The sequence below is a fragment of the Chelon labrosus genome (genome assembly GCF_963514085.1).
Source record: "Chelon labrosus genome assembly, chromosome: 2".
NCBI classification, from domain to species: Eukaryota; Metazoa; Chordata; class Actinopteri; order Mugiliformes; family Mugilidae; genus Chelon; species Chelon labrosus.
The window spans coordinates 3,758,238-3,783,444 of record NC_140338.1 but is presented as its reverse complement, the minus strand read 5'-3'; the positions used below and the strand labels follow the sequence as shown (position 1 = coordinate 3,783,444).

The window sequence follows — 25,207 nt, the reverse complement described above, 5'->3', positions numbered from 1 at the left end:
TTTTTGTTTTAAGTTTTTCATGTTCTTGTTTTTGTAGATGAGTTTCTTGCAAACAAATTATATCTCCCTTATCCTTTTCCATCTGCAGTAAAAATTTTTCCCTCTTTACTCGATTATTTAACCCATTCACATTTAATGATATTATATTTAGGTCACACATTAAACAATAAACAAAGGGTATTTTTGCTTAATCAAAACCATATGCTGTTCACAGATCCTCAAATATATTAAACTAGTTATTTTCCATTTTAGTATGAATAATGTATGCATGGGTGTTATATGTCTGTATGTGTAAGCAATTACCAGAAAGTTAGCGGGTTGGGTGAATAAGTTGGAATAAGAAAAAAACATGCACAAAAATAAAAATAAAAATAAATTGAGAAACATAAAAAATAAACCCAAAATAAAAACAAAGTTACAGGTTCCAAAAATGTCATTATATTCAACCATCCTCTCTAAATGGTTGTTTTGGCGTACTTATAGTCGCCTCAAAAAAAAAAAAAAAACAGGCCTATATCAAATTACCCAATTTCTTCATTGGCAGGGATACTACAGTGCCTTTCACCCTCTCCATATTAATCAATATCTATTTATTAACAGAAATTTCTATAGTTAAATCAACTAAGAAAAAGAGGCAGTCATAACATTTCAAATATCTTACTCTCATGCCCCCCCCCACCCACCCCCACACACACACACAAACGCACAAACGCACACAGACAGACGGACACATACCCCACTGTACATGCTAACCCACACCCACACGCCTTCACCCATTTGCATACACTTTCACAACCACCTGCATACACTCTTCATCCCACCATCCCTTACACCCTTGCTTCCAACCTCCCCTGGCCCCTCATCCCCCTTCACTTTTATACACTCTCACCCACACACACACACACACACAGAGACACTCACACATCCTCTCATCCCCTTATCACTCCTACCTATACCCCTTAACCCTCCCTCATACAATGTACCAAGTCATGTCTATTCTACTAATCTTCCCGATGCCCCCCACCCCCCACTCTCTCCCATACAACCTTTTTTCATTCATACATTTATTCAAACACTCACATACACATATACACTCTTTTGACACCCACCGTCACTTACACATACATCCAGCCCCCCCACTCCAACCCCCTTTCCCCTTGTCGCCTTTCGCACTTATACCATATACCCACACACACATACAAGTCCAAACACACACACACGCACCCACACACATTCCCTCCTATTCATCCATGCATACCCATACAGTTCCCATTCCCCTTTCCCCTCACCAACCACCAACCCCATATCAACTCAAACATTCGCCCATACACACACATACTGTTCACCTTCGATCACACTCATAAACCTTCGTCCATACACACACATACTGTTCACTTTCAATCACACTCACACATTCATCTCTCCACATGCATATAGTCAAAACCAGAGCTAAATCTAAAGACAAAGGCAGAGAGAGCGTGAGAGAGAGAGAGAGAGAGAGAGAGAAGATAACGAAAGACTTCCAATCAGCAGCAGTGTCCTCTTTTGTCTCTGCTATACATCTTTTTTTTTTTTTTTTTTTTTTTTCAAAAATCCTTCAAGTAGAGTAGTTTAGTCCTTTATCTCATTTTTGGATTTATCCATCAGTTGTCGATGACCATGAAAATAATGTTCCGCTATTTAATCTTAAACAAACAAAATCCCAATCCGACACAGCAACAACGCCAGTTCGTTAATATGCCTACACGCAATTTCTCCCGTAGCGCGCTCCTAATCTTCGGCTGGCTTGTAAAGGCCTCTCTGTTGTAAATCCTTTTGGGCCTGCTCCGCATTTCTGTAGATTTTTGTAGTTCCATCCGAATTGAACACTTTAAGTTTCGCTGGAGCCAGGATATGTGATTTGAGATGCAGCTTTTTTAATTGCTCCCGTAGAGGTCTATATTCCGCTCGCTGTTGTTTCACCTTTGTAGTAAAGTCATGGTCCAAATATATACGTGTGTTATTGAAGAGGATCTCCTTCTTGGCCCAGGCAGCTTTAAGCACTTTTATCTTTCCATTGTAGTTTGCGAAGTTAACAATTACTGGTCTTAAGAATCCTTCCTTTCGTTGACCAATTCTGTGTGCCCGAGCGATTGGAGGCTCATCTTCAATGCACAAGACGTCTCTGCATAGTTTTTGAATGAACATAATCATGTCATCACCTTCAACGTTTTCCGCAATATTATATATGCATACGTTGTTTTGTCTAGATCTGTTTTCAATATAGTCCATTTGTTCACTCATCTCGTCAATGCGGGTTTGTAAGCATTTGAGTTCTTTTTGATATTTAGAAGTTTCATCTTCTTGTTCACTCACCCTGGACTCCAGTTCCAATCTGTTGATTGTTGACTCCGTCTGGAACCCGATCAGGGACGTCTCCATGGCAACCTGCTGTGTTATCGCGATGACATCCTTCGAACTGAGGCACTGATTGGGAGGCTAGACGAAGCGACTCTTCGGGCTTATTTGCACACGCGCAACCACGGACACTTACACACATGCACATATGCAGTACACCTTCCTTCCCCCAATCCCACGCCTTCGCCGCTTTGCCCCACACCAGTGCAACAGGCGGGGTCCGCTGGCGGCGCCGAAGGGCCGCGGCCGCGGCTGGCTGCCTGTCTGCGCTGGAACACCTCCACACCCCTTTCCCCCCTCCCCCGGTGCAAGTTGTTTTGAGTTTTTATGTTGTAAAGTGTGCTCAAATGTGCCTATGTTGCTGAGGTTTTTTTCCCGGTCCCACACTGTACTCCCCAAGAGGAGTGTAGTCTGGGAGCTGCTTTTTTTATCCTCCCCTCTCCTCTTGTTTTTCTCCCCTTTTCCTCCCCCTACTATTACCTAATACTCATCCTGTATGTCTGTCTTATTGTATGTATTGTCTGTATATGTACGGACGGGTTGAGTGCTGTAATTTCGCTGTACTTGGAAGTTCATTCCAAGATGGTCCAAGACAGGGGTCACCAGGGGTCTCAGCTGAGCCAGGACGAGTCTCTCCAGGACCTTCATGACATATGACGTCAGTGCAACAGGTCTGAAGTCGTTGAGGCCGGATGGGATGGGCTTCTTGGGCACCGGCACTATGCAGGATGTTTTCCATAGCCGGGTATAGACGCACTGTGGTCCAAGAAGTTCGCATGCAGCCAGGTCTCCGTAAAACACAAAATACTGCTCACGGCATATTCCCTCTGGGTCCTAACAAGCGCACACAGTTCGTCCATCTTATTTACCAGAGACCTCACGTTTCCCATAAGGATAGATGGTACCGCTGGTTTGAATTTCCGTCTCCGCTCTTTCACTTTCGCTCCAGTACGGCATCTCCAGCGCTTCTTCCTAAGTTCCTCTGGAATCTCAGGCCTCGCTCCAGACAGCGCAGGGGGTATGGACAACACTAGCAGTTGCTCTCGCATACACACGAAAGGACGGTCACTCTGCTGAACATTACAGCTCAACACTGAAAGTCCAGAAAACACTTAAAGTCCAGAAAAAAGGTCCCAGGGCTGAAGAGGCTGTTGCGCGTCTTACCATTTCTTGAACCTCTTTCCACCTTGGTGGGCTGTCGTCACACTGGCTACCTATTTCAGCAATAGGTGGAATATCAGTGGGTAGTGCCAACTTTCTTAACCTGTCCATATCTTTATGCACCTCCTCCAAATACTCCTCAAGCTTCTCTTTTGGTACCGTGAGGCTACCATTCTTACCCTTGCTAAATAGTGACTTCACAAACCTAAATGGGTCCTTATAAAATGCTACTCGAGCCCGCTCTTTCCTTTTATTTTTTCTAATGTTCTCCAACCTTTCTGAATGCTGCCAACCGCTCCCTCACATCTGCCTGTAAACAATCAATACCTTTCTTCTCCTCATCTGTAGCTTTCCTCCACTGCCTCTTAAGGAGTCTCCTCTCCTGGACGAGCCTATCAATCTCTTGCTGACGCCTAGATCTAACTACCTGTCCCTCTTGTTCCCTCTACCTAGTGCACTAACCAAATCGCTATTGATGTCTCTCTCCCACTGCTATCTGCTGCACCTGGCCATTTGATCCTTGGTTTCTGACCACTAATTTTCTCCCTCTTTAGCTGGCTGCCCTCTCTGTCTGCCTCAGTGCTTGCACCTGCCTCAACATTAGGGGTGCTGATGTCCTGCGAACTGTGGGTTACTTCCTGTACTGTCTTAATACACTTCTTAAGTAGTAGCTATCAATGCGGGGTCCCTGTGTTCCCTCCGCCCAGCACTTTTTCCTCCCTTGATGGATTCTGAGGCCCTTTACTGTTGTTACCTTTTGCCAGCCACACACACAGACCTGCTGCTTCTTCCCATCTCCATCTGAACTAGTGGCTTCCAGTAACATGCGTTGCAGACTAGTGTCAAATTCATTCCAGAGTTAAAAACCATGTCAGTCCGCCCCTGCTCTCACTGACTCTAGGGGTATTTTATCAATATTCATACTTGTAGCGAAAACGGGGTGTAGCCCATGAGTTATTAAAGCATGGACTAATGCCACAATGAGCTGCTAACCCATAGCCCCGGCAGGGACTGTTCTCTCCTGTCAGCTGTCTTTCCATGCTGTCACTAAGTCTTACCATTACACAGCTCTTGGCCTTTAATTGTAGCTCATTTGACAATCATCACAAATTACACACATGTGTTTTTCATGATGGATCCATCACTGGGTGTTACAGGGTGAAGAGATTCATGAATCAACAGTGAAATTTTTTTTTTTTAAAAGTAAAAGGTAAAAGTCCAACAACCATTTAATCTATACTGATAAATTGAAGAATGAAGGAATGAACACATTAATGAAAGAAAGTTGATATGAAAATTTTTACCAAAATTCACAATAAAATCTTTTTATTCCAGAATAATCAGTTTGTACCGTATCTCTCTAATCCATTGATATCTTTGTGTTCACAGCTGTACCAGTATTGTAGTATTGAAGCATATATGTACAGAGTGTGAATAACGTGTGAAGATCAATAAGTTCATTCATTCATCTCAAAGCTTCATCATTAAATGGATCAGACAGTTTGATTGACAGGACAAATGATCAGAGGTGCAGAGTTTTTACCATTATGATTCGTACAGGGACTGAAGTATGGGTAAAGTTTGTCAGTGAAGGAGCAGCCAGTAAATGAGTAGATAAGAGCTGCAGTATCTACATCATGAAAGGAGACCAGACCCTCCTTATAATCCACAAACACCCCCACCTTCTCAGGACGAGAACCAAGAGAGAGACTGACTAAAGGATCAGCACAGGCCTTGTATTCATTTCCATTTCTCAAACTTAAAGTCCAGAAACCATTCTGAGGACTCAGAGTGATGATTCTCTTCCTGTCGACTGACTCTTCGGCTACTCCTAGATCCCAGTCAGTCTTTCCTTTGACCTGAACCTGAAAGTAAAATCTACCTGAAGAGAAACTCTTCTTTCCTAAAACAATGTGATAACGTGAAAATCTATCTGGGTTGTTTGGAAGATTCTTCCTCACGTCTCCATAGTGAACTTGTTTTCCATCATCAGAGAGGATGAGGTTAGGATGTGCTGTATCAGGATCAAGAGTCACATCCACTGCATACTGCTGGACCCTCTTCAGCTCAGCCTCAAGCAGCTTCTTCGTGTCTTTACTGAGTGTCTCCTCCAGCTGAGTCACAGCTCTCACCACAGTCCCCTCATATGATGGTGGACGGACACTGACCGCTGTCCAGTCCTTGGTGGGTGGAGCAGCTTTCAGGGAGGAGAAGCTTTGGAGGAGGTGGAGGTGGTCTTCAGAGCGTGAGAGCTGCTTTATCTCAGAGCTCCTCTTCATCAGCTCAGAGACTTCCTGTTCCAGATCTTTGATGAAACCTTCAGCCTGTTTCTCTGTTGTTTTCTGTTTGTCTTCGATCTCCTTTATGAGCTGGTTCAGGCCTCTCTCAACAGACTCCTTCAGAGCAGTGAAGACCTGAACACCTTCTGCTTTCTCTCTGTCTGCAGCATCTTTACTCATCTTCACTGACTCTTTCATCTCCTCAATCTTCAGTCGTCTCTTATGGATCATCTGCTGAATTTCATCCTCTGTCTTCCCCAGCTCTGCCTTCTTTCCTTCATATCCTTCTTTCAGAGGAACAACCTCATGTGTCTTGTGGTCTAAAACAGAGCAGAGCATGCAGACACATGTCTGGTCGGTCTTACAGAACAGCTCCAGAGGTTTATCATGCTTCCTACACATCCTGTCTTCCAGGTTATCCAAAGGGTGGATCAGCTGATGTCTTTTCAGGCGTGACACTGTCAGATGAGGCTCCAGGTGAGAGTCACAGTAGGAGAGCAGACACACCAGGCAGGACTTCAGGGCCTTCAGTTTGGTTCCAGTGCAGACGTCACAGGGAACTTCTCCTGGTTTGGCAGCTTGTTGCTCTGAGCTGCTGCTGCTGGCTTTCTGTTGAGCTTCATGTCTGAACTGAGCAACCATCTCAGAGAACAAAGTGTTGATGCTCAGCTGAGGTCTAGTATGAAACATTGCTTTACACATTGGACACTGGAACGTGTCATTATGATCCCAGTGTTGAGTGATGCAGTGTTTGCAGAAGTTGTGTCCACATGGTGTTGAGACTGGATCAGTGAACACATCCAGACAGATGGAGCACAGAAACTGATCTTCAGATCTCAGACACCTGGCAGCAGACATGTTTACACACTGACAACAAAAGAGAAAGAGAGAAAAAACACAGTTTAAGTGGAGATTTATTGATTATTGATGAGTTATTGAACTTCTAAAGAAACATGCTGTTTCCTCCACAGTCACTGCTGCAGACAAGTGGTTTGTAACCACCCCTCACTCCACCACCACCATCCCTTCCACTCAGGTGAGTGGACAACTAAGGAGGCTCCATCCAAGAAAAGCAGCCGGCCCAGACGTAGTGTCCCTACAATTACTTAGTGCCTGTGCTTCTGAGCTCGTGGAGCCCCTTCAGTATGCATTTAACCTGAGCCTACACCCCTGCAGTGGAAGACATCCTGCATCATCCCTGTCCCTAAGAAGTCACACCTGAGGGAGTTAATAGCTACAGACCAGTCGCCCTGACATCCAGCATCATGAAGACCATCGAGAGGCTTCTGCTCCATCACATCAGGCCCCAGGTCCGTCACACTCTCCACCCACCTCAGTTTGTGAACCAGGAGAAGGTGGAGGTGGAGGACGCCATCCTCTACCTGCTCTGTCACACTCTGTCACACTTAGGCAGGGGGAATGAGGTGGTTCAGACCTATAAGTACCTGGGTCTACATCTGGATCACAAACTGGACTGGTCAGCTAACATAGATTCAGTATATAAAAAAGGTCAGAGCCGTCTCTATTTCCTCAGGAGACTAAGGTCGTTTAATATCTGCTGGACATGTTCTATCAGACTGTCGTTGCCTGTGTCCTCTTCTATGCTGTGGTGTCCTGGGGAGGCAGCACTAAGAAGAAGGACACCTCACGGCTGGACAAACTGATACAGAAGGAGGACTCTGTGGTAGGGACAGAGCTGGAGTCCCTGACATCAGTGGTAGATGAAAGGACCTTGAACAAACTCTGGTCTATCATGAACAATGTCCACCACCCTCTACAGGACACCTTAGTCAGACAGAGAAGCTTGTTCAGTGACAGGCTGCTGTCTCTGTCCTGCTCCATGGACAGGTTAAGTAGGACGTTTGTCCCTAGTTATATTATTATTACATATCTGTTTCAATGTGATGAAGCTACTGGACACTGAATTTATCTTGGGCTAAATAAACAATCTGTTTATCTATCTACAGTTTAATTTCATTTCATTTGATTTAATCTGACAGAGTCAGTACGAAGTGGAAAGAGTGGAACTTCCTGTTGGACTGAAGCTCTAACTTTTGATGCTGGTTGTTGATACACAGTAAATATCATCAGCTGTACTCACCAGTATTTGAGTCAGATGTTGAGAAAGAACAGATGAACTCAGTTGAATTTTCTTCAGACAGAAACACAGAGATTTGTCTGGACTGCAGCTCTGCTGTCGCTCTGACAAACTTTGCTCCTCCTCTGAGTGCAGCTCTGTTTGTCACAGTTTGTTTCCTGCTGAAAGTTCAGGTGTGATCAGTTTACATGTATTGAGATTTTTACTTATTTTACTTCCTGATGTGACTTTATTGCAGCTCATAAAAAGACTGTAAATGTGTTTGTTTTTCAGTCCTTATCAGCTCCACCAGAGGTCAAAGTCTTGTGATAGTTGTTGTTTTTACTGACTTCTGCTGGACACAGAGAAGAACTACACCAGACTTCACTTCACTTTGATTAACAACAACAAACTCTAAAAGTATTTCTGAACATACTGTATTGACTCTGTTGTAAACTCACATTCAGTTTGGATCATTGCTTCCATCTAGTGACTGAACTGTAGGAGGATCAAATCTGTACTTCAGACCAGGTCACGTTACTCTGTGATACAGCTACTGTGAGACTGCAGCCAGGGAGACAACTAAACTCATAACTTGTATGACAGCTCATACCAAGAATAAATATGTGAAGATCAGAAAATGAACTTTTCTTGTTTTTATTTGACTAAAAATGTCAATGTTATGTTCCTTAATATACAAAATAAAACACATTGATTTAGTGTTAGGTATGAGCATCTCTGTGTTTTTATATTTGTTTTATTTGTGTCTTCTTACTTCACCTATAGTGTTTTATTACCTCACTTGAAATCCTGTTTGGTTTTCCTTGGTTTTTCCTGTTTCCAATATCAAAGTTTCTTCTTTGGTGTTTGTTTTGCTTGTATGTTTTATTTTACTTCCTGTTTCCCCCCTTTTTGATTGTTTGACTGGTTTCTCTTTGTGGCTCCGTCCTCATTAGTTTCACCTGTGTCTCGTCACCCCCTCAGCACCTGTGTGTGTATAGCTCTGTCTTTCCCTTTGTCCCTTGTCAAGTCGCCTGTGCTGTTACCTCTGTTGATGTTTCTTTGTTTTTCTTGTGTTTCCTAGAGTTGAAACCAAAGTTAAAGCAACTGAGACAATAAATCAGATTTTTATAAAACAATTTTTAGTTTGACAGTTGTTTTAATTGTCACTAATAAAGTCATTTTTAACATCTTTTTCTTCGAAACATCTTACTTAAGACCAACAACAAAGGACCCTAATAGAAAAGTAATCAACCTCTATCATCACCTATGATCAACTAGAAGTGTGTGTTGGCGTATGTTTCTCTAGACACTCTGTCCTCTGTCTTATTTTCCTGTCTTGGTTTTATTTTGTTTATGGGCTGCAACCTTTATCCAGGGTGCATTAATCCTCCAGCCAATGACAGCGCAGAATATGACAGCAGGACTCTATGAAAACCAATGGCCTGGTTACACACAAGTTATTTCTGCTTGAGAACAAAACCACAGTGAAAATAACAATAAATATTCTCTGATTTACTTCAGTGCAGTTTTCTCTCCGTCACCGCTCCCTCTTTTCATTTTCTCTCTCTCTCCCTCTCTCCCTGTGCTTGACTGAGCTTAAATGTTATTAACAATCAAACAAAATGAACAGGTTTATATGATGTAGTAGAAAATAATCTGACATTTTGCTTTTAATTACTAAAATTACAACACATTCAGTGTCACTGAAAACCAGAGAGACAAAAAAAAAAGAGACAGTTTGTACACTAACTGCCTAATCGTGCTCAATATTTAGGAACTGGGTTTGTGGCTGTGTTTATTAAATTCTCATCAAGTTCATGTGAAATATTTTACACCTGAGTTCATCTGAAGTGACTCTGAGTAACTCCAAATAAACTGCTGTTGGTTACATGCTACTACAAGAGCCATGGGCCACAAAGAGCTTACAGATCATCAGCTGGATTTCACTGGTTGACGTTCTAACTCAGATGAAGACATAAAAAAAAGAACAAGACATTAGATATACCATGGAACTCAGTGAAGACAGTCATCATCATTAGTGAGAACAGGACATCCCTCCAAAACTGAAGAGAAGAACTTGTTCAAGCTATGTTTGGGTCGACAACAAAGAGAACCATACCCTATGTGAAGCATGGTGGTCACAGCATTGTGTTCTGGGGCTAACATTGATCATCTCGTGATAATTCAGTGTTGTGTTGAGAAACTTCTGGACCTGGCATTCATTGGTGTGGATGTTACTTAGACATGTAGCACCCACCTAGACCAGACCAGGCACCCCCACCCCATAGCAATGACACTCCAGGATGCAGCCTGACACAGACACACACACAAAAACACTTTAGGAACAACTAAAAATAAATAAATAAATAAAAAAGTGAAGAACAGCACAAGGTGTTGACCTGGCCTCCAAATTCACTAGATCCCAAACTGATCAAGGTATCTGTGATGATCCTCAGAGGCCCTTCCCCTCAAGATCCAAAGGCCCCCACTAACAACATTCTGTTGCCAGACACCACAGGACACCCTCAGAAGGCCCATGTCCATTCTCTGATGAGTCACAACTGTTTTGGAGGAACAAGAGAGAGATGCACAATGTTAAGAAGGTGATCATAATGTTATACAATGTAGCTCCAGTTATTTGGAATGACCCAGAGAACAAGACCTGAGTTGTGTAGGAAATATGTGTGTGGAGCCAAAGAGGGCCAAGCACAGGACTTACTGATTGGTGCAAAAAATAATCAAATTCTTCCTTAAAGCATTATTACAGCGATGTGCACAAAATTATTCAATGTTTTGAAATGTAAGATAAGATAAGATAAGATAAGATTTAAGGTTTTATTTGTCACATGCACAGTTATACATAGTACAATGCACAGTGAAATGTATTTTTGTACCTGCAGTCAGTAGTAAAAAAGTAATACAGTAAAACAGTAATAATAACACATGGCACACAAGGTACACAATATAAGTATAAATGTAAAAATTGCGAAAAATAAAATAAAATAAAATATAGACTGTAAACTTGAAATGTAAACTTATAGGGGGTAGCTTGTATATACATACATTTACAATATTTGGAAGCAGCTGTGTGACTAAAGTGCAGTGGTGCAGTGGTATTTAGGTCCAGTTAAGGCTCAGAGTTGAGCAGACAGATGGCATGTGGGTAGAAACTCTTCTTCAGCCTCTCAGTCTTTGTCCTCAGGCAATGGAAACGCTGGCCTGATGGCAGCAGGGAGAAGGGAGAGTGTCCGGGGTGACTGGGCTGTTCCAGGATCTTCTTGCCTCTTAACCTGCAACGTTTAGTAGAAATGTCCTGCAGGCTGGGGAGGGGGGTTCTGATGGTCCGCTGCACTGAACGGACCACCCTTTTGAGGGCCAGGAAGTCCTGCCTGGTGCAATTCCCCATGCAGGTGGTGATGCTCCCAAACAAGATGCTCTCGGTAGTGTAAAAGTTCCTGAGCACCTTGAGAGGGAGCTTAAAGTCTCCAAGGCGCTGTCTGGCCTTTTTCACGATGGTGTTCAGGTGATGAGTCCATGACAGGTCCTTTGAATTGGTCAGTCGCAGGTACCTGAAAGTGTCCACCTCAGAGCCACAGATAATAAGTGGCTGTAGGTCCCTCTGCTGTTTCCTGCTGAAGTCCACTATCAGCTCCTTTGTTTTGCTGATGTTCAGCAGGAGGTGGTTCTCCCAGCACCAGTCCTCCAGGTGGGAGACCTGCCTCCTGTAGGCTGTCTCGTCGTTGTGGGAGTTTAGTCCCACGGAGTGTGTGTTGCTTTGTTGTCCATGATGGTGCGTAGTCCCTGCCACAGTGCCCTGGAATCAGACTGTTGCAGCGGTCCTCCTTGGTGTGGTATCATCCACAACTTTTCCAATAAATCCCACAACCGCTTCCTTAAACTCCTCAATGTCTCCACCCACAATGCTGTGAAACATGTCCCAGTCGGCTGAGTCCAGCACACCCTGCAGAGCGGCCTCTGATTGGTCGGTCCACCGCGTCACTTCTCTCCTGCTTCAGCCTTGTTTGTATTTAGGCATGAGAAAAACAGTCCCATGATCCGACTTTCCAAAGGGGGAAAGAGGTTTCGCTTTGTAGCCGTCTTTGAATGGAGAGTAGCAGTGGTCGAGAGTCCTTACTCCTCTGGTGGGGCAGTCAATGTGTTGAGTAAACTCTGATATCACCTTTTTCAAGTTGCCACTGTTAAAGCTACACTGAGGGTCTCTTCCCCCTGGCTAGCTTGAAGGGTGGAAATCACCTCATGTAGCTCGAGGGGCAGGTAGTGGGGACGGCATTTTACGGTTAGGAGCTCCAGGTTAGGCAAGCATGAGTGTTTTAGAGGGACAATGTTCCTACTGTCAGTTGTTATTAACCATAAGGCACACTCCACCTCCCCTTGATTTCCCCGACTCACTTGTTCTGTCTGTGCGGTGAACTGTAAGGAGCTCCGCAGGTTGAATGGCAGTACGAGAGGAGTCAGCCATGCCTCCTGAGGGTTACAGTCTGGTACTGTATCCTGGCCCTGAGTTTGTCCAGCTTGTTCTCCAGTGACTGAACATTGTCTAGCAAAATACTAGGCAGTGGTGTATGGTGTGCTCACTGCCTAAACCTTTCTCTTATGCCAGGTGTTTTCTCCTGAGAATGAATATGAGCAGGTACAACGGCTGCTGACCTCAATGGCAGCATCTTGGGTAACCGGTCATAGTTTTTCTTTGAAAAATATATATATGATTTATCGCTGATTGTATTTTTAATGCTTTTTGTTATTATTGAGAAAAATGAACTGAAAGAGAAATGATCAGTGTCCAGCTGTTATCAAAACAACATCCAGCGAGTTTCTTGAACTTTGGTCTAAGGTGGAGCTACAGAAGAAGTAAAGACATAGTACTAGTTCTAGTTTTAACGTTTTGTGAGCTGCACTAAACTCACATCAGGAGCCAAAATAAGTAGGACAGGAAACATACTGAGACAAGCAGAGCTGCAGTCACAGGAAGTGCTCGAGCATAAAGAACAAATTCACTGTCACTTTCCTGAAATGAAAGTGAAACTTAGTCAGAGCGACGGAAGAGCTGCAGTCCAGACGCATTTCTATGTTTCTGTCTGAAGAAAAGTCCACTGAGTTCATGTGTTTTGTGACGTAACATCTGACTCAAATACTGGTGAGTACAGCTGATAATATTCACTGTGTTTCAAAAAACCAGCATCAAAAGTTAGAGCTTCAGTCCAACAGGAAGTTCCACTGTTTCCACTTCATACTGACTCTGTCAGATGAAATCAAGTGCAATAAAATTAAACTGTAGAACAGCATGTTTCTTTAGAAGTTCAATGTTTTTCTCTTTCTCTCTTGTTGTCAGTGTGTAGACATGTCTGGTGCCAGATGTCTGACAAAAGAAAATCAGTTTCTGTGCTCCATCTGTCTGGATGTGTTCACTGATCCAGTCACTACATCATGTGGACACAACTTCTGCAAACACTGCATCACTCAACACTGGGATACTACTGACCTGTGCACGTGTCCCCTGTGTAAAGAAATTTTCTCCACTAGACCTCAAATGAGGATCAATACTTTCATCAATGAGATGGTTGCTCAATTCAGACATGAAGCTAAACAGAAAGCCAGCAGCAGCAGCTCAGAGCAACAAGCTGCCAAACCAGGAGAAGTTCCCTGTGACGTCTGCACTGGAACCAAACTGAAGGCCCTGAAGTCCTGCCTGGTGTGTCTGCTCTCCTACTGTGACTCTCACCTGGAGCCTCATCTGACAGTGTCACGCCTGAAAAGACATCAGCTGATCCACCCTGTGGACAACCTGGAAGACAGGATGTGTAGGAAGCATGATAAACCTCTGGAGCTGTTCTGTAAGACCGACCAGACATGTGTCTGCATGCTCTGCTCTGTTTTAGACCACAAGACACATGACTTTGTTCCTCTGAAAGAAGGATATGAAGGAAAGAAGGCAGAGCTGGGGAAGACAGAGGATGAAATTCAGCAGATGATCCAGAAGAGACGACTGAAGATTGAGGAGATGAAAGAGTCAGTGAAGATGAGTAAAGATGCTGCAGACAGAGAGAAAGCAGAAGGTGTTCAGGTCTTCACTGCTCTGAAGGAGTCTGTTGAGAGAGGCCTGAACCAGCTCATAAAGGAGATCGAAGACAAACAGAAAACAACAGAGGAACAGGCTGAAGGTTTCATCAAAGATCTGGAACAGGAAGTCTTTGAGCTGATGAAGAGGAGCTCTGAGATAAAGCAGCTCTCACGCTCTGAAGACCACCTCCACCTCCTCCAAAGCTTCTCCTCCCTGAAAGCTGCTCCACCCACCAAGGACTGGACAGAGGTCAGCGTCCATCCACCATCATATGAGGGGACTGTGGTGAGAGCTGTGACTCAGCTGGAGAGGACACTCAGTAAAGACATGAAGAAGCTGCTTGAGGCTGAGCTGAAGAGGGTCCAGCAGTATGCAGTGGATGTGACTCTTGATCCTGATACAGCACATCCTGCACTCAAGTTGTCTGATGATGGAAAACAAGTTCATGATATTGACGTGTGGAAGAATCTTCCAGACAACCCAGAGAGATTTTTTAAATATGCATGTGTTTTAGGAAAGAAGAGTTTCTCTTCAGGTAGATTTTACTTTCAGGTTCAGGTTAAAGGAAAGACTGAATGGGATCTAGGAGTGGCCAGAGAGTCAATCAACAGGAAGGGAGACATCACTCTGAGTCCTCAGGATGGTAATTGGTCTGTATGGTTAAGAAATAGAACTGAATATGCAGCTTTTGATGATGATGTCATTTATCTCTCCCTTCATTCTAATCCTGAGAAGGTGGGGGTGTTTGTGGATTATGAGGAGGGTCTGGTCTCCTTTCATGATGTAGATACTGCAGCTCTCATCTACTCCTTTACTGGCTGCTCCTTCACTGACAAACTTTACCCATACTTCAGTCCTGGTCTGAATCATCGTGGTAAAAACTATGCACCACTGATCATCTGTCCTGTCAATCAAACTGTCTAATGTCTAATGATGAAGCTTTGAGATCAATGAATTAATTTATTAATCTTAACATTGAGATTAATAAGTGTTTATGTTTGTTTTTCTACTACAATACTGGCCCAACTGTCACAGCTGAATGCAAAGATGTCAATACAGTTAGGACTATGTACAGCATGTTTAGACAGTATTGGACACATAACTCAAAAAAAAAAAAAAAAAACTGTTCAGCCCTAAATGTTGAATATTCTTGCAGTATTTCTTCATCAATTAATCAGATCTTTAGTTTCCAAGTGTATTTGAAAACTCTTTCCTGATATTGTGTAGGTTATGTGTGGTCAAGTAAATATTTAAAGTAAGTGTTCACAGTAGTGTTCTGCAGCATTAAAAGACCTGGACATCCATAGAAGCTAACACATAATATTAGGTAAGGAAAAGGCATGTCATTATCAGTGTCCATGATAAAGAACAAACATCACAACGGCAAATGCAGAAGGTTTACCACAAGGTGCAAACTATCCACAAACCTCAAGAACAGAAAAAACAGATCAATCTCTAAATACAGCAGCAGTAAAGACCTGGCAAAACATCATAAAGGACATGCTAAAACCCTAAGTGGCCCCTGCTGTCAGATCTGCCTCCTGGTTAACCCCCTTAAATCTCTAATGTTCTCTGTCTAGACCTATTTTTGATCATATATGGCTTGCTGTAATAACTAACTGTCATGGAAACCACTTCTTGAAAAATACCGGGAAATCTGTGACATGATGATGTGTAGGAAAGATGTTACGATTGGATCGTTGGTTGTTTTGCAAATAAATCCATTCAAACACACAAGTATGAGTTTGTGTAAGAGTTATTTTATTCAACACCCTAAACAAGCAGACAAAAACATCTCTGGGGTGGACACGTCTCTGACATTCAGAGCTTCAGACTTTCAGCAAAAGTTCAGTCTAAACCTTAAACAAAACAACAGTGGAAAGACCTGAAGATGGAAATTCACGCAAAAGGAGGCAAACAAAACAGACCAAGATTCAATATAGTTCAAGAAGTAATCTTTTCTCAAGAAAAGCAGATGTCAGACCTGCTCATCAAGCAATCGCATGAAACAGAGTGCACTATAACTGGCCATGTATGAGCTGCGGTCTAGTGGAATCCTACGATGAGGCAAAGTAGTATTACCCCATATTTACATGAGCACAAAGTGCAGAAATTTCAGCTGTTGGGAGAATGGGAACCATATATGATTTTGTAATGATTTTGAAGTAAACTTTTACTGTGACATTGTAAGATTTATACTTTTGAGACTGATTTATGGGACCAGTGTGAATAGCCTTGTACCCCAACATAAGTGGTGGTATGTTAGTGTTGCCATTTGTTCATAACTTTGCTGTATTAATCTCAACATATTTTGGTCAATATCAAATTATGAATAAGAATGCAATTATCATTTTATTGGACTGATTTACTGAGTGATAACTCTGCAGCCAACTGACTGATAACTCTGCAGCCAAACGGTATGTATTGTCAACTTGAAAACCAACAAAATTGAATGAGATGGATAAAGAAGTTAAAAAGCCTTGGATGAGCTCATCATGAACACCCCAGCATCAAATCTTGTAAAGACAAATTCATCATGAAAACATATTATTAAATTATTAAAGGCTTTGACCTCTTTTATGGACTACAATAAACTAAAACTAAGAATTAGTATCTTATCATGTGTGAAACTGAATGAGGAAATTATTTGTGATATACAGAGTCACCATCTTTGATCTCCTTCTGCATTGTTATTTTATTTCAATATGCTGGAATATATTCAGTCTGAAGTTGAATTTCAACATTCCTCATGTTCTTCCTCAATCGGAAGAGATATTTAAGGTGTGAGATATTGTTTGCAACAAACTTTCTTGATGGTTGTTACTGAACTCCTGGAAAAGACTGACCGTAGGCTTCACTTAAAAACGTATATATAATATACTTATATATTAAAGATCACTGCATTATAGCAAGAGCTAAAAAGTCATTATTATCATAAAATGATTTCTACGTACTCCAGGTTAGTCGAAGGGGTGTCTCTCAGACCTTCCCAAAATCAAGTCAAGGTCACAACAGAGCTGATACTTAAGCATTTGCTGACTAGAGCCTTAAGAGGATGACTGGGGACTGGAGATAGAGAGGAGGTGAACCCAAGAGTTTATGAGGTTGGCCTGGAGTCAGAGCAGAAAAGAGAAACTGATCAGTGGATTGGCCTATAGGCACAGCAGAAAAGGGAAACATCTCTTCGCAGCCAGCACAGAAAGCAGATGAGAAGGTTACAGCATAGTGGTTGAATGGTTGGATGTCACCTGGTAAAATCAGTTTTCAAAGAAGGTAGATAGTGGAAATTGTTGTAGGTTCCTCTTTTGACTTTTGTTAAAATCTGTACTCCATTTTAGACAGAAAACCATCAAGAGTGCCTTTCACTGCAAGATGTTTAATTCAGGATACTGCATCTGCTTGTTGTCCCACCGTAGAGTCCGAATGTGTTTGCCAGAGCAGATGTGTGCCAATAATTGTGATTCAGGGCAGTCTTGTCCATTAATAGTCTAAAGTTATTAGTTCTTTGATACTGAAGGGTCAATAGCAATTTGTCAGAAATGTTTCATTCTGTAAGTATTTATGCTCTGATGTAGGATTAGCTAGCAACATGATCAGCTGTGTACATCATTCCAAACATCATGTTGCTTCAGCAGATTTTATCAAACACTTTTAACCATTTTTCAGTAAAACTGAAAATTTAGACTAAAAATTGAAACACACAAACTCAACACAAGTTCAGAATCCAGGAGTTTTCAACTCGTGAGCTTCACATGTACAGTGCAACAAAAGAGCATTTTGGTAAAAATCTGGAGTCATGCGGACAAAATCTACATTGGTCACATCGTATCTTCAAATTTGTTGGCACATGGTAGAGACCACGTGATTAAAGGGGAACGTATACAGCTGCTAATGCAATGGAGAGTTTTCAACTTTTGCATCTGATTATAGCAAGATTTTACTAAACTGGGAAGAAGTGTGTCAACTGCTCTATCTCCTTCTCTGAACCAGCTGAATCATTTTCAGTTCATATTAAACCATTTGGAGACAAACACATATGACTGGAGATATTTCCACTTGTTCACTTGATGACTTGTAGTATTTTAGTGATTCTTTTTTTTTTCATGTTAATTATCTAATGAATGTTCACAATTCTGTTAAGTGTTTGGCTGCCTCTCTTGTAAAGAATATTTTTATTATAGTTTTATTTTATTCTTATTGTTATTATTAAGAGACAAGATTTCATGTGACTTTTAGCACATTGTCATTGCAGCTAATATGACGTCTGAAAACTTGTAAAATGACCATTTAGAAAGGAATTTATTTTGCAACTGCTTTTAAAAATATGTCTGATCAAAAATTGGTGAATGAAACCATGTTAAAGGTGGTGACACGAGAACGAAACATAGTTGACACAACCCAGCACACAGCTCTTGACGTTTAATTGTAGCTCATTTTACAATCATCACAAATTACACACGTTTTTTTCGTGATCCATCACTGGGTGTTACGGGTGAAGAGTTTCGTGAATCAACAGTGAAAAACATTAAAACAACTAAAAGGTAAAAGTCCAACAACCACTCTAGTATTAAAGCATATATGTACAGAGTGTGAATAAAGTGCGAATATCAATAAGTTCATTCACTGATCTCAAAGCTTCATCATTAAATGGATCAGACAGTTTGATTGACAGGACAGATGATCAGAGGTGCAGAGTTTATACCACCATCATTATTACTGGGACAAAAGTATGGGTAAAGTTTGTCAGTGAAGGAGCAGCCACTAAAGGAGTAGATAAGAGCTTCAGTATCTACATCATGAAAGGAGACCAGACCCTCCTCATAATCCACAAACACCCCCACCTTCTCAGGACGAGAACCAAGAGAGAGACTGACTGAAGGACCAGCAAGCGCTTTGTATTCATTTCCATTTCTCAATCTTACAGTCCAGTAACCATTCTGAGGCCTTACTGGCATTTTTCCCTTCCTGTTGATCGACTCACTGGCCACTCCTAAAGTCCATTCAGTCTTTCTTTTAACCTGAACCCGAAAATAAAATCTACCTGAAGAGAAAGTCTTATTTCCAAAAACATCAACACATATAGAAAATCTCTCTGGGTTGTCTGGAAGATTCTTCTTCACGTCTCCACAGTGAACTTGTTTTCCATCATCAGACAGGATGAGTGCAGGATGTGCTGTATTGGGATCAAGAGTCACATCCACTGCATACTGCTGGACCCTCTTCATCTCAGCCTCAAGTAGCTTCTTTATGTCTTTACTGAGTGTCTCTTCCAGCTGAGTCACAGCTCTCACCACAGTCCCCTCATATGATGGTGGATGGACGCTGACCTCTGTCCAGTCCTTGGTGGGTGGAGCAGCTTTCAGGGAGGAGAAGCTTTGGAGGAGGTGGAGGTGGTCTTCAGAGTGTGAGAGCTGCTTTATCTCAGAGCTCCTCTTCATCAGCTCAAAGACTTCCTGTTCCAGATCTTTGATGAAACCTTCAGCCTGTTTCTCTGTTGTTTTCTGTTTGTCTTCGATCTCCTTTATGAGCTGGTTCAGGCCTCTCTCAACAGACTCCTTCAGAGCAGTGAAGACCTGAACACCTTCTGCTTTCTCTCTGTCTTTACTCATCTTCACTGACTCTTTCATCTCCTCAATCTTCAGTTGTCTTTTCTGGATTATCTGCTGAATTTCATCCTCTGTCTTCCCCAGCTCTGCCTTCTTTCCTTCATATTCTTCTTTCAGAGGAACAACATCATGCGTCTTGTGGTCTAAAACAGAGCAGAGCATGCAGACACATGTCTGGTCGGTCTTACAGAACAGCTCCAGAGGTTTATCATGCTTCCTACACATCCTGTCTTCCAGGTTGTCCACAGGGTGGATCAGCTGATGTCTTTTCAGGCGTGACACTGTCAGATGAGGCTCCAGGTGAGAGTCACAGTAGGAGAGCAGACACACCAGGCAGGACTTCAGGGCCTTCAGTTTGGTTCCAGTGCAGACGTCACAGGGAACTTCTCCTGGTTTGGCAGCTTGTTGCTCTGAGAAGCTGCTGCTGGCTTTCTGTTGAGATTCATGTCTGAACTGTGCAACCATCTCACTGATGAAAGTGTTGATGCTCAGCTGAGGTCTAGTGTGAAACATCGCTTTACACATTGGACACTGGAACTTGTCATTATGATCCCAGTGTTGAGTGATGCAGTGTTTGCAGAAGTTGTGTCCACATGATGTAGTGACTGGATCAGTGAACACATCCAGACAGATGGAGCACAGAAACTGATCTTCAGATCTCAGACATCTGGCAGCAGACATGTCTACACACTGACAACAAGAGAGAAAGAGAGAAAAAAAAATGCAGTTTACGTAGAGGTTTATTGATTATCGATGAGTTATTGAACTTCTAAAGAAACATGCTGTTCTACAGTTTAATTTAATTTCATTTGATTTAATCTGACAGAGTCAGTATGAAGTGGAAAAAGTGAAACTTCCTGTTGGACTGAAGCTCTAAGTTTTGATGCTGGTTGTTGAAACACGGTAAATATTATCAGCTGTACTCACCAGTATTTGAGTCAGATGTTGAGAAAGAACAGATGAACTCAGTTGAATTTTCTTCTTACAAAAACACAGAGATTCGTCTGGACTGCAGATCTGCCGTCGCTCTGACAAACTTTGACTTTCATTTCAGGAAAGTGACGTTGAATCTGGTCTTTCCAGTTTAGCTCCTCCTCTGACTGTGGCTCTGTTTGTCACGGTTTGTTTCCTGCTTCCTGAACGTGATCAGTTTAAAATGTATTGAGATTTTTACTTATTTTACTTCCTGATGTGACTTTATTGCAGCTCATAAAAAGACTGTAAATGTATTTGTTTTTCAATCCTTATCAGCTTCACCAGAGTTCAAACTCTTCTGATAGTTGTTGTTTTTTCTGACCTCTGCTGGACACAGAGAAGAACTACACCAGACTTCACTTCACTTTGATTAACAACAACAAACTCTAAAAGTATTTCTGAACATATTGAGTCTGTTGTAAACTCACATTCAGTTTGGATCATTGCTTTCATCTAGTGACTGAACTGTAGGAGGATCAAATCTCTACTTCAGACCAGGTCACATTACTCTGTGATATAACGACTGTAAGACTGCAGCCAGGGAGACATTTATTTTATTTGATAACTTATTAGCAAACTTTAAAATCCAGATTTCATCTCCAACCTTTACTGAGATCTTGAGAATATCAGCCTGAAGTTTAGAGAGACGTGTCCACAGTTATGTTCAATATATCCATCCAAAGACTTTTTAAATATGACATTTAAAGAAATTATTATTGTTTACATTGTAACATCATTTTATCAAATATCTGCTTCAGGATGTCCAGGAGGTGGAGACAGAGACCGGGGTAAACATATAGATCAGGTGTTCAGCCAGAAGGCAAAGAAAATGACCAAGATATTTTAAGTTGGCCCAGGGACAGAGCATGGGGCCCACATAGTCCAGGGGGTTGGCTCAGAGGGAAAGCAGACTGGAGAGGTCATATCTGAAGACCATCAGGAGGTTGGTCAGGTGGTTGGCAGCAGTGAGAATACAGAACAGAGAGATTCAAAATGTTGAAGCTGATTCATTTAAGTCGAGAAAGCATCTCATTCAAACACACTTCTACCTAATTCAGGGATAGAGAATAAGTCATGGAAGCAAAGAAAATAACTTGATTTATTAAAGGATTAAGAAGTAAGATTGAAGTAGATATCATTTAATGTCTTGGCTGATTGCTGTATATGAACGTAGAAATAAAATGTATCTTCGTCACAACAATAGTACTTAAGCAATGAACACCAGGCATCATGGGAAGACCACCAACAAAACTACGAGAAGGTTCAGTGACGATGTGACCATGGTTCAGCTCAACAAATTATAAGCTACATCAAAAAGAACATTTATAAACTTAACCATAAACAAAGAGAGGGTGTCTGCCTCCTGAACCCAAACTGGGAGCTGGTTCCACAGGAGATGGAAAGACAGTATAAAGCTGCAGCATCTGAAGTATAGCCACATGAAGTAACAATACACTCTGACATGCATGAGGACCCACATGGAAAGAACCTATATGAGGATATATGCGCATATATGAAACCTATATGCAATTTATCTGTGCATATATGCAGCATATATACATTATATATGCACACATATGATAATATATATGCCGCATATATATAGCATATATGCGTATATATGAAAACGGCCAATTTTATGTATCTCACATATATTCAAAACCTATATTAGAACCTATATGTTTATATAGGTTCTTTCCGTGTGGGGACACTTGTAGAAATATATGTAAACGCTATACTTCAATGTACAAGTATTTAGATGATATTACAGCATATTGTATCATGTTTACTTATTTGATAAGTTAAATGTTTATGAACTTGTGTGCTTGCTTTTAAAGATTAGGTTGATTTTAATTTCTGTTTTAAGTTAAGACTGTTCTCTCATTGATGCTGAGACGTCTGAAAAACTGTGAAATTACCATTTAGAAAGGAATTTGTTGTCAGGCTGAAACTTATTTTACATCTGTTTATAAAAATATTTCGGATCAAACACCGTTGAATAAAAGCATGTCAAAGGTGGTGACACCAGAAAGAAACATAGTTGACACAATCCAGTACACAGTTCTTGGACTTTAATTGTAGCTCATTTTACAATCATCACAAATTACACACGTGTTTTTCCTGATGGATCCATCACTGGGTGTTACAGGGTGAAGAGATTCATGAATCAACAGTGAAACAAAAAACATTAAAACAAGTAAAAGGTAAAAGTCCAACAACCATTAAATCTGTTCTGATGAATTAAATAATGAAGGAATGAACACATTAATGAAAGAAAACAAGTTGATATGAACATTTTTACCATAATTCACAATAAAAAAAATGTATTCCTCAATAATCATTTTGTACCGTATCTCTCTAATCCATTGATATCTTTGTGTTCACAGCTGTACCAGTATTTTAGTATTAAAGCATATATGTACAGAGTGTGACTAAAGTGTGAAGATCAATAAGTTAATTCATTCATCTCAAAGCTTCATCATTAAATGGATCAGACAGTTTGATTGACAGGACAGATGATCAGAGGTGCAGAGTTTTCACCACCATCATTTAGACAGGGACAGAAGTATGGGTAAAGTTTGTCAGTGAAGGAGCAGCCAGTAAAGGAGTAGATAAGAGCTGCAGTATCTACATCATGAAAGGAGACCAGACCCTCCTCATAATCCACAAACACCCCCACCTTCTCAGGACAAGAACAAAGAGAAAGACACACTGGAGGACCAGCAAGAGCATTGTATTCATTTCCATTTCTCAACCATACAGTCCAGAAACCATTCTGAGGTCTCAGAGTGATGTCTCCCTTCCTGTTAATTGTCTCTCTGGCCACTCCTAACGTCCATTTAGTCTTTCCTTTAACCTGAACCTGAAAGTAAAATCTACCTGAAGAGAAACTCTTCTCTCCTAAAACACATGTACATTTAGAAAATCTCTCTGGGTTGTCTGGAAGATTCTTCCTCATGTCACTATCATGAACTTGTTTTCCATCATCAGACTGGATGAGTTCAGGATGTGCTGTATCAGGATCAAGAGTCACATCCACTGCATACTGCTGGACCCTCTTCAGCTCAGCCTCAAGTAGCTTATTTATGTCTTTACTGAGTGTCTCCTCCAGCTGAGCCACAGCTCTCACTACAGTCCCCTCATATGATGGTGGACGGACACTGACCTCTGTCCAGTCCTTGGTGGGTGGAGTAGCTTTCAGGGAGGAGAAGCTTTGGAGGAGGTGGAGGTGGTCTTCAGAGCGTGAGAGCTGCTTTATCTCAGAGCTCCTCTTCATCAGCTCAGAGACTTCCTGTTCCAGATCTTTGATGAAACCTTCAGCCTGTTTCTCTGTTGTTTTCTGTTTGTCTTCGATCTCCTTTATGAGCTGGTTCAGGCCTCTCTCAACAGACTCCTTCAGAGCAGTGAAGACCTGAACACCTTCTGCTTTCTCTCTGTCTGCAGCATCTTTACTCGTCTTCACTGACTCTTTCATCTCCTCAATCTTCAGTTGTCTCTTCTGGATCATCTGCTGAATTTCCTCCTCTGTCTTCCCTAGCTCTGCCTTCTTTCCTTCATATTCTTCTTTCAGAGGAACAACATCATGTGTCTTGTGGTCTAAAACAGAGCAGAGCATGCAGATACATGTCTGGTCAGTCTTACAGAACAGCTCCAGAGGTTTATCATGCTTCCTACACATCCTGTCTTCCAGGTTGTCCACAGGATGGATCAGCTGATGTCTTTTCAGGCGTGACACTGTCAGATGAGGCTCCAGGTGAGGGTCACAGTAGGAGAGCAGACACACCAGGCAGGACTTCAGGGCCTTCAGTTTGGTTCCAGTGCAGACGTCACAGGGAACTTCTCCTGGTTTGGCAGCTTGTTGCTCTGAGCTGCTGCTGCTGGGTTTCTGTTGAGTTTCATGTCTGAACTGAGCAACCATCTCACTGATGAAAGTGTTGATGTCTAGTTCAGGTCTTGTATCAAACACCTTGTTACACATTGGACACTGGAACGTATCATTATGATCCCAGTGTTGAGTGATGCAGTGTTTGCAGAAGTTGTGTCCACATGATGTAGTGACTGGATCAGTGAACACATCCAGACAGATGGAGCACAGAAACTGATCTTCGGATCTCAGACATCTGGCAGCAGACATGTCTACACAATGACAACAAGAGAGAATGAGAGAAAACCCACAGTTTAAGTCGAGATTTATTTTTTATTGATGAGTTATTGAAGTTCTAAAGAAACATGCTATTTAATCCACAGTCACTGCAGCAGACAAATGGCTTGTAACCACCCCTCAGTCCACCACCACCATCACTTCAGCTCAGGTGAGCAGACAACTAAGGAGGCTCCATCCAGGAAAAGCAGCTGGTCCAGACGTGGTGTCCCCAGGTCCGGTGTTTCTGAGCTGGGGGAGCCCCTTCAGCATGCATTTAACCTGAGCCTACACTTTAGGAGGGACCCCCTGCAGTGGAAGACATCCAGCAGGAACAAGCTCACAGAGATGGGAGTGGACTCACAACTCTCCCCTGTCCTATTCACCCTGTACACCTCGGACTTCAACTACAACACAGAGTCATGTCACCTGCAGAAGTTCTCAGACGACACTGCAATTGTGGGGTGTATCAGGGATGGACAAGAGCAG

General features: G+C 42.0%; 4 protein-coding genes across 4 annotated transcripts in view; 2 read left to right on the top strand and 2 right to left on the bottom strand.

The window, feature by feature from the left end:
• The window catches only part of LOC311501147 (E3 ubiquitin-protein ligase TRIM21-like), a 233,948-nt gene that overhangs the window by 47,069 nt on the left and 161,672 nt on the right, over nucleotides 1-25,207 (top strand). The gene's annotated exons all lie outside the window — the stretch shown is intronic.
• LOC311501074 (E3 ubiquitin-protein ligase TRIM21-like) lies at nucleotides 4,911-7,097 on the bottom strand. Its single transcript, XM_084562733.1, has one exon. The coding sequence runs from the start codon at nucleotides 6,693-6,695 to the stop codon at nucleotides 5,052-5,054; it is 1,644 nt and encodes a 547-aa protein (XP_084418859.1). The 5' UTR covers nucleotides 6,696-7,097; the 3' UTR covers nucleotides 4,911-5,051.
• Nucleotides 13,060-15,056, top strand: LOC311501251 (E3 ubiquitin-protein ligase TRIM39-like). Its single transcript, XM_084562970.1, has 2 exons — nucleotides 13,060-13,072; nucleotides 13,275-15,056. The coding sequence occupies exon 2, from the start codon at nucleotides 13,277-13,279 to the stop codon at nucleotides 14,918-14,920; it is 1,644 nt and encodes a 547-aa protein (XP_084419096.1). The 5' UTR covers nucleotides 13,060-13,072; nucleotides 13,275-13,276; the 3' UTR covers nucleotides 14,921-15,056.
• Nucleotides 18,245-24,712, bottom strand: LOC311504759 (uncharacterized protein; the record flags this gene model as incomplete). Its single annotated transcript, XM_084568029.1, has 2 exons — nucleotides 18,245-20,307; nucleotides 23,072-24,712. The coding sequence occupies 2 exons, from the start codon at nucleotides 24,710-24,712 to the stop codon at nucleotides 18,649-18,651; spliced, it is 3,300 nt and encodes a 1,099-aa protein (XP_084424155.1). The 3' UTR covers nucleotides 18,245-18,648.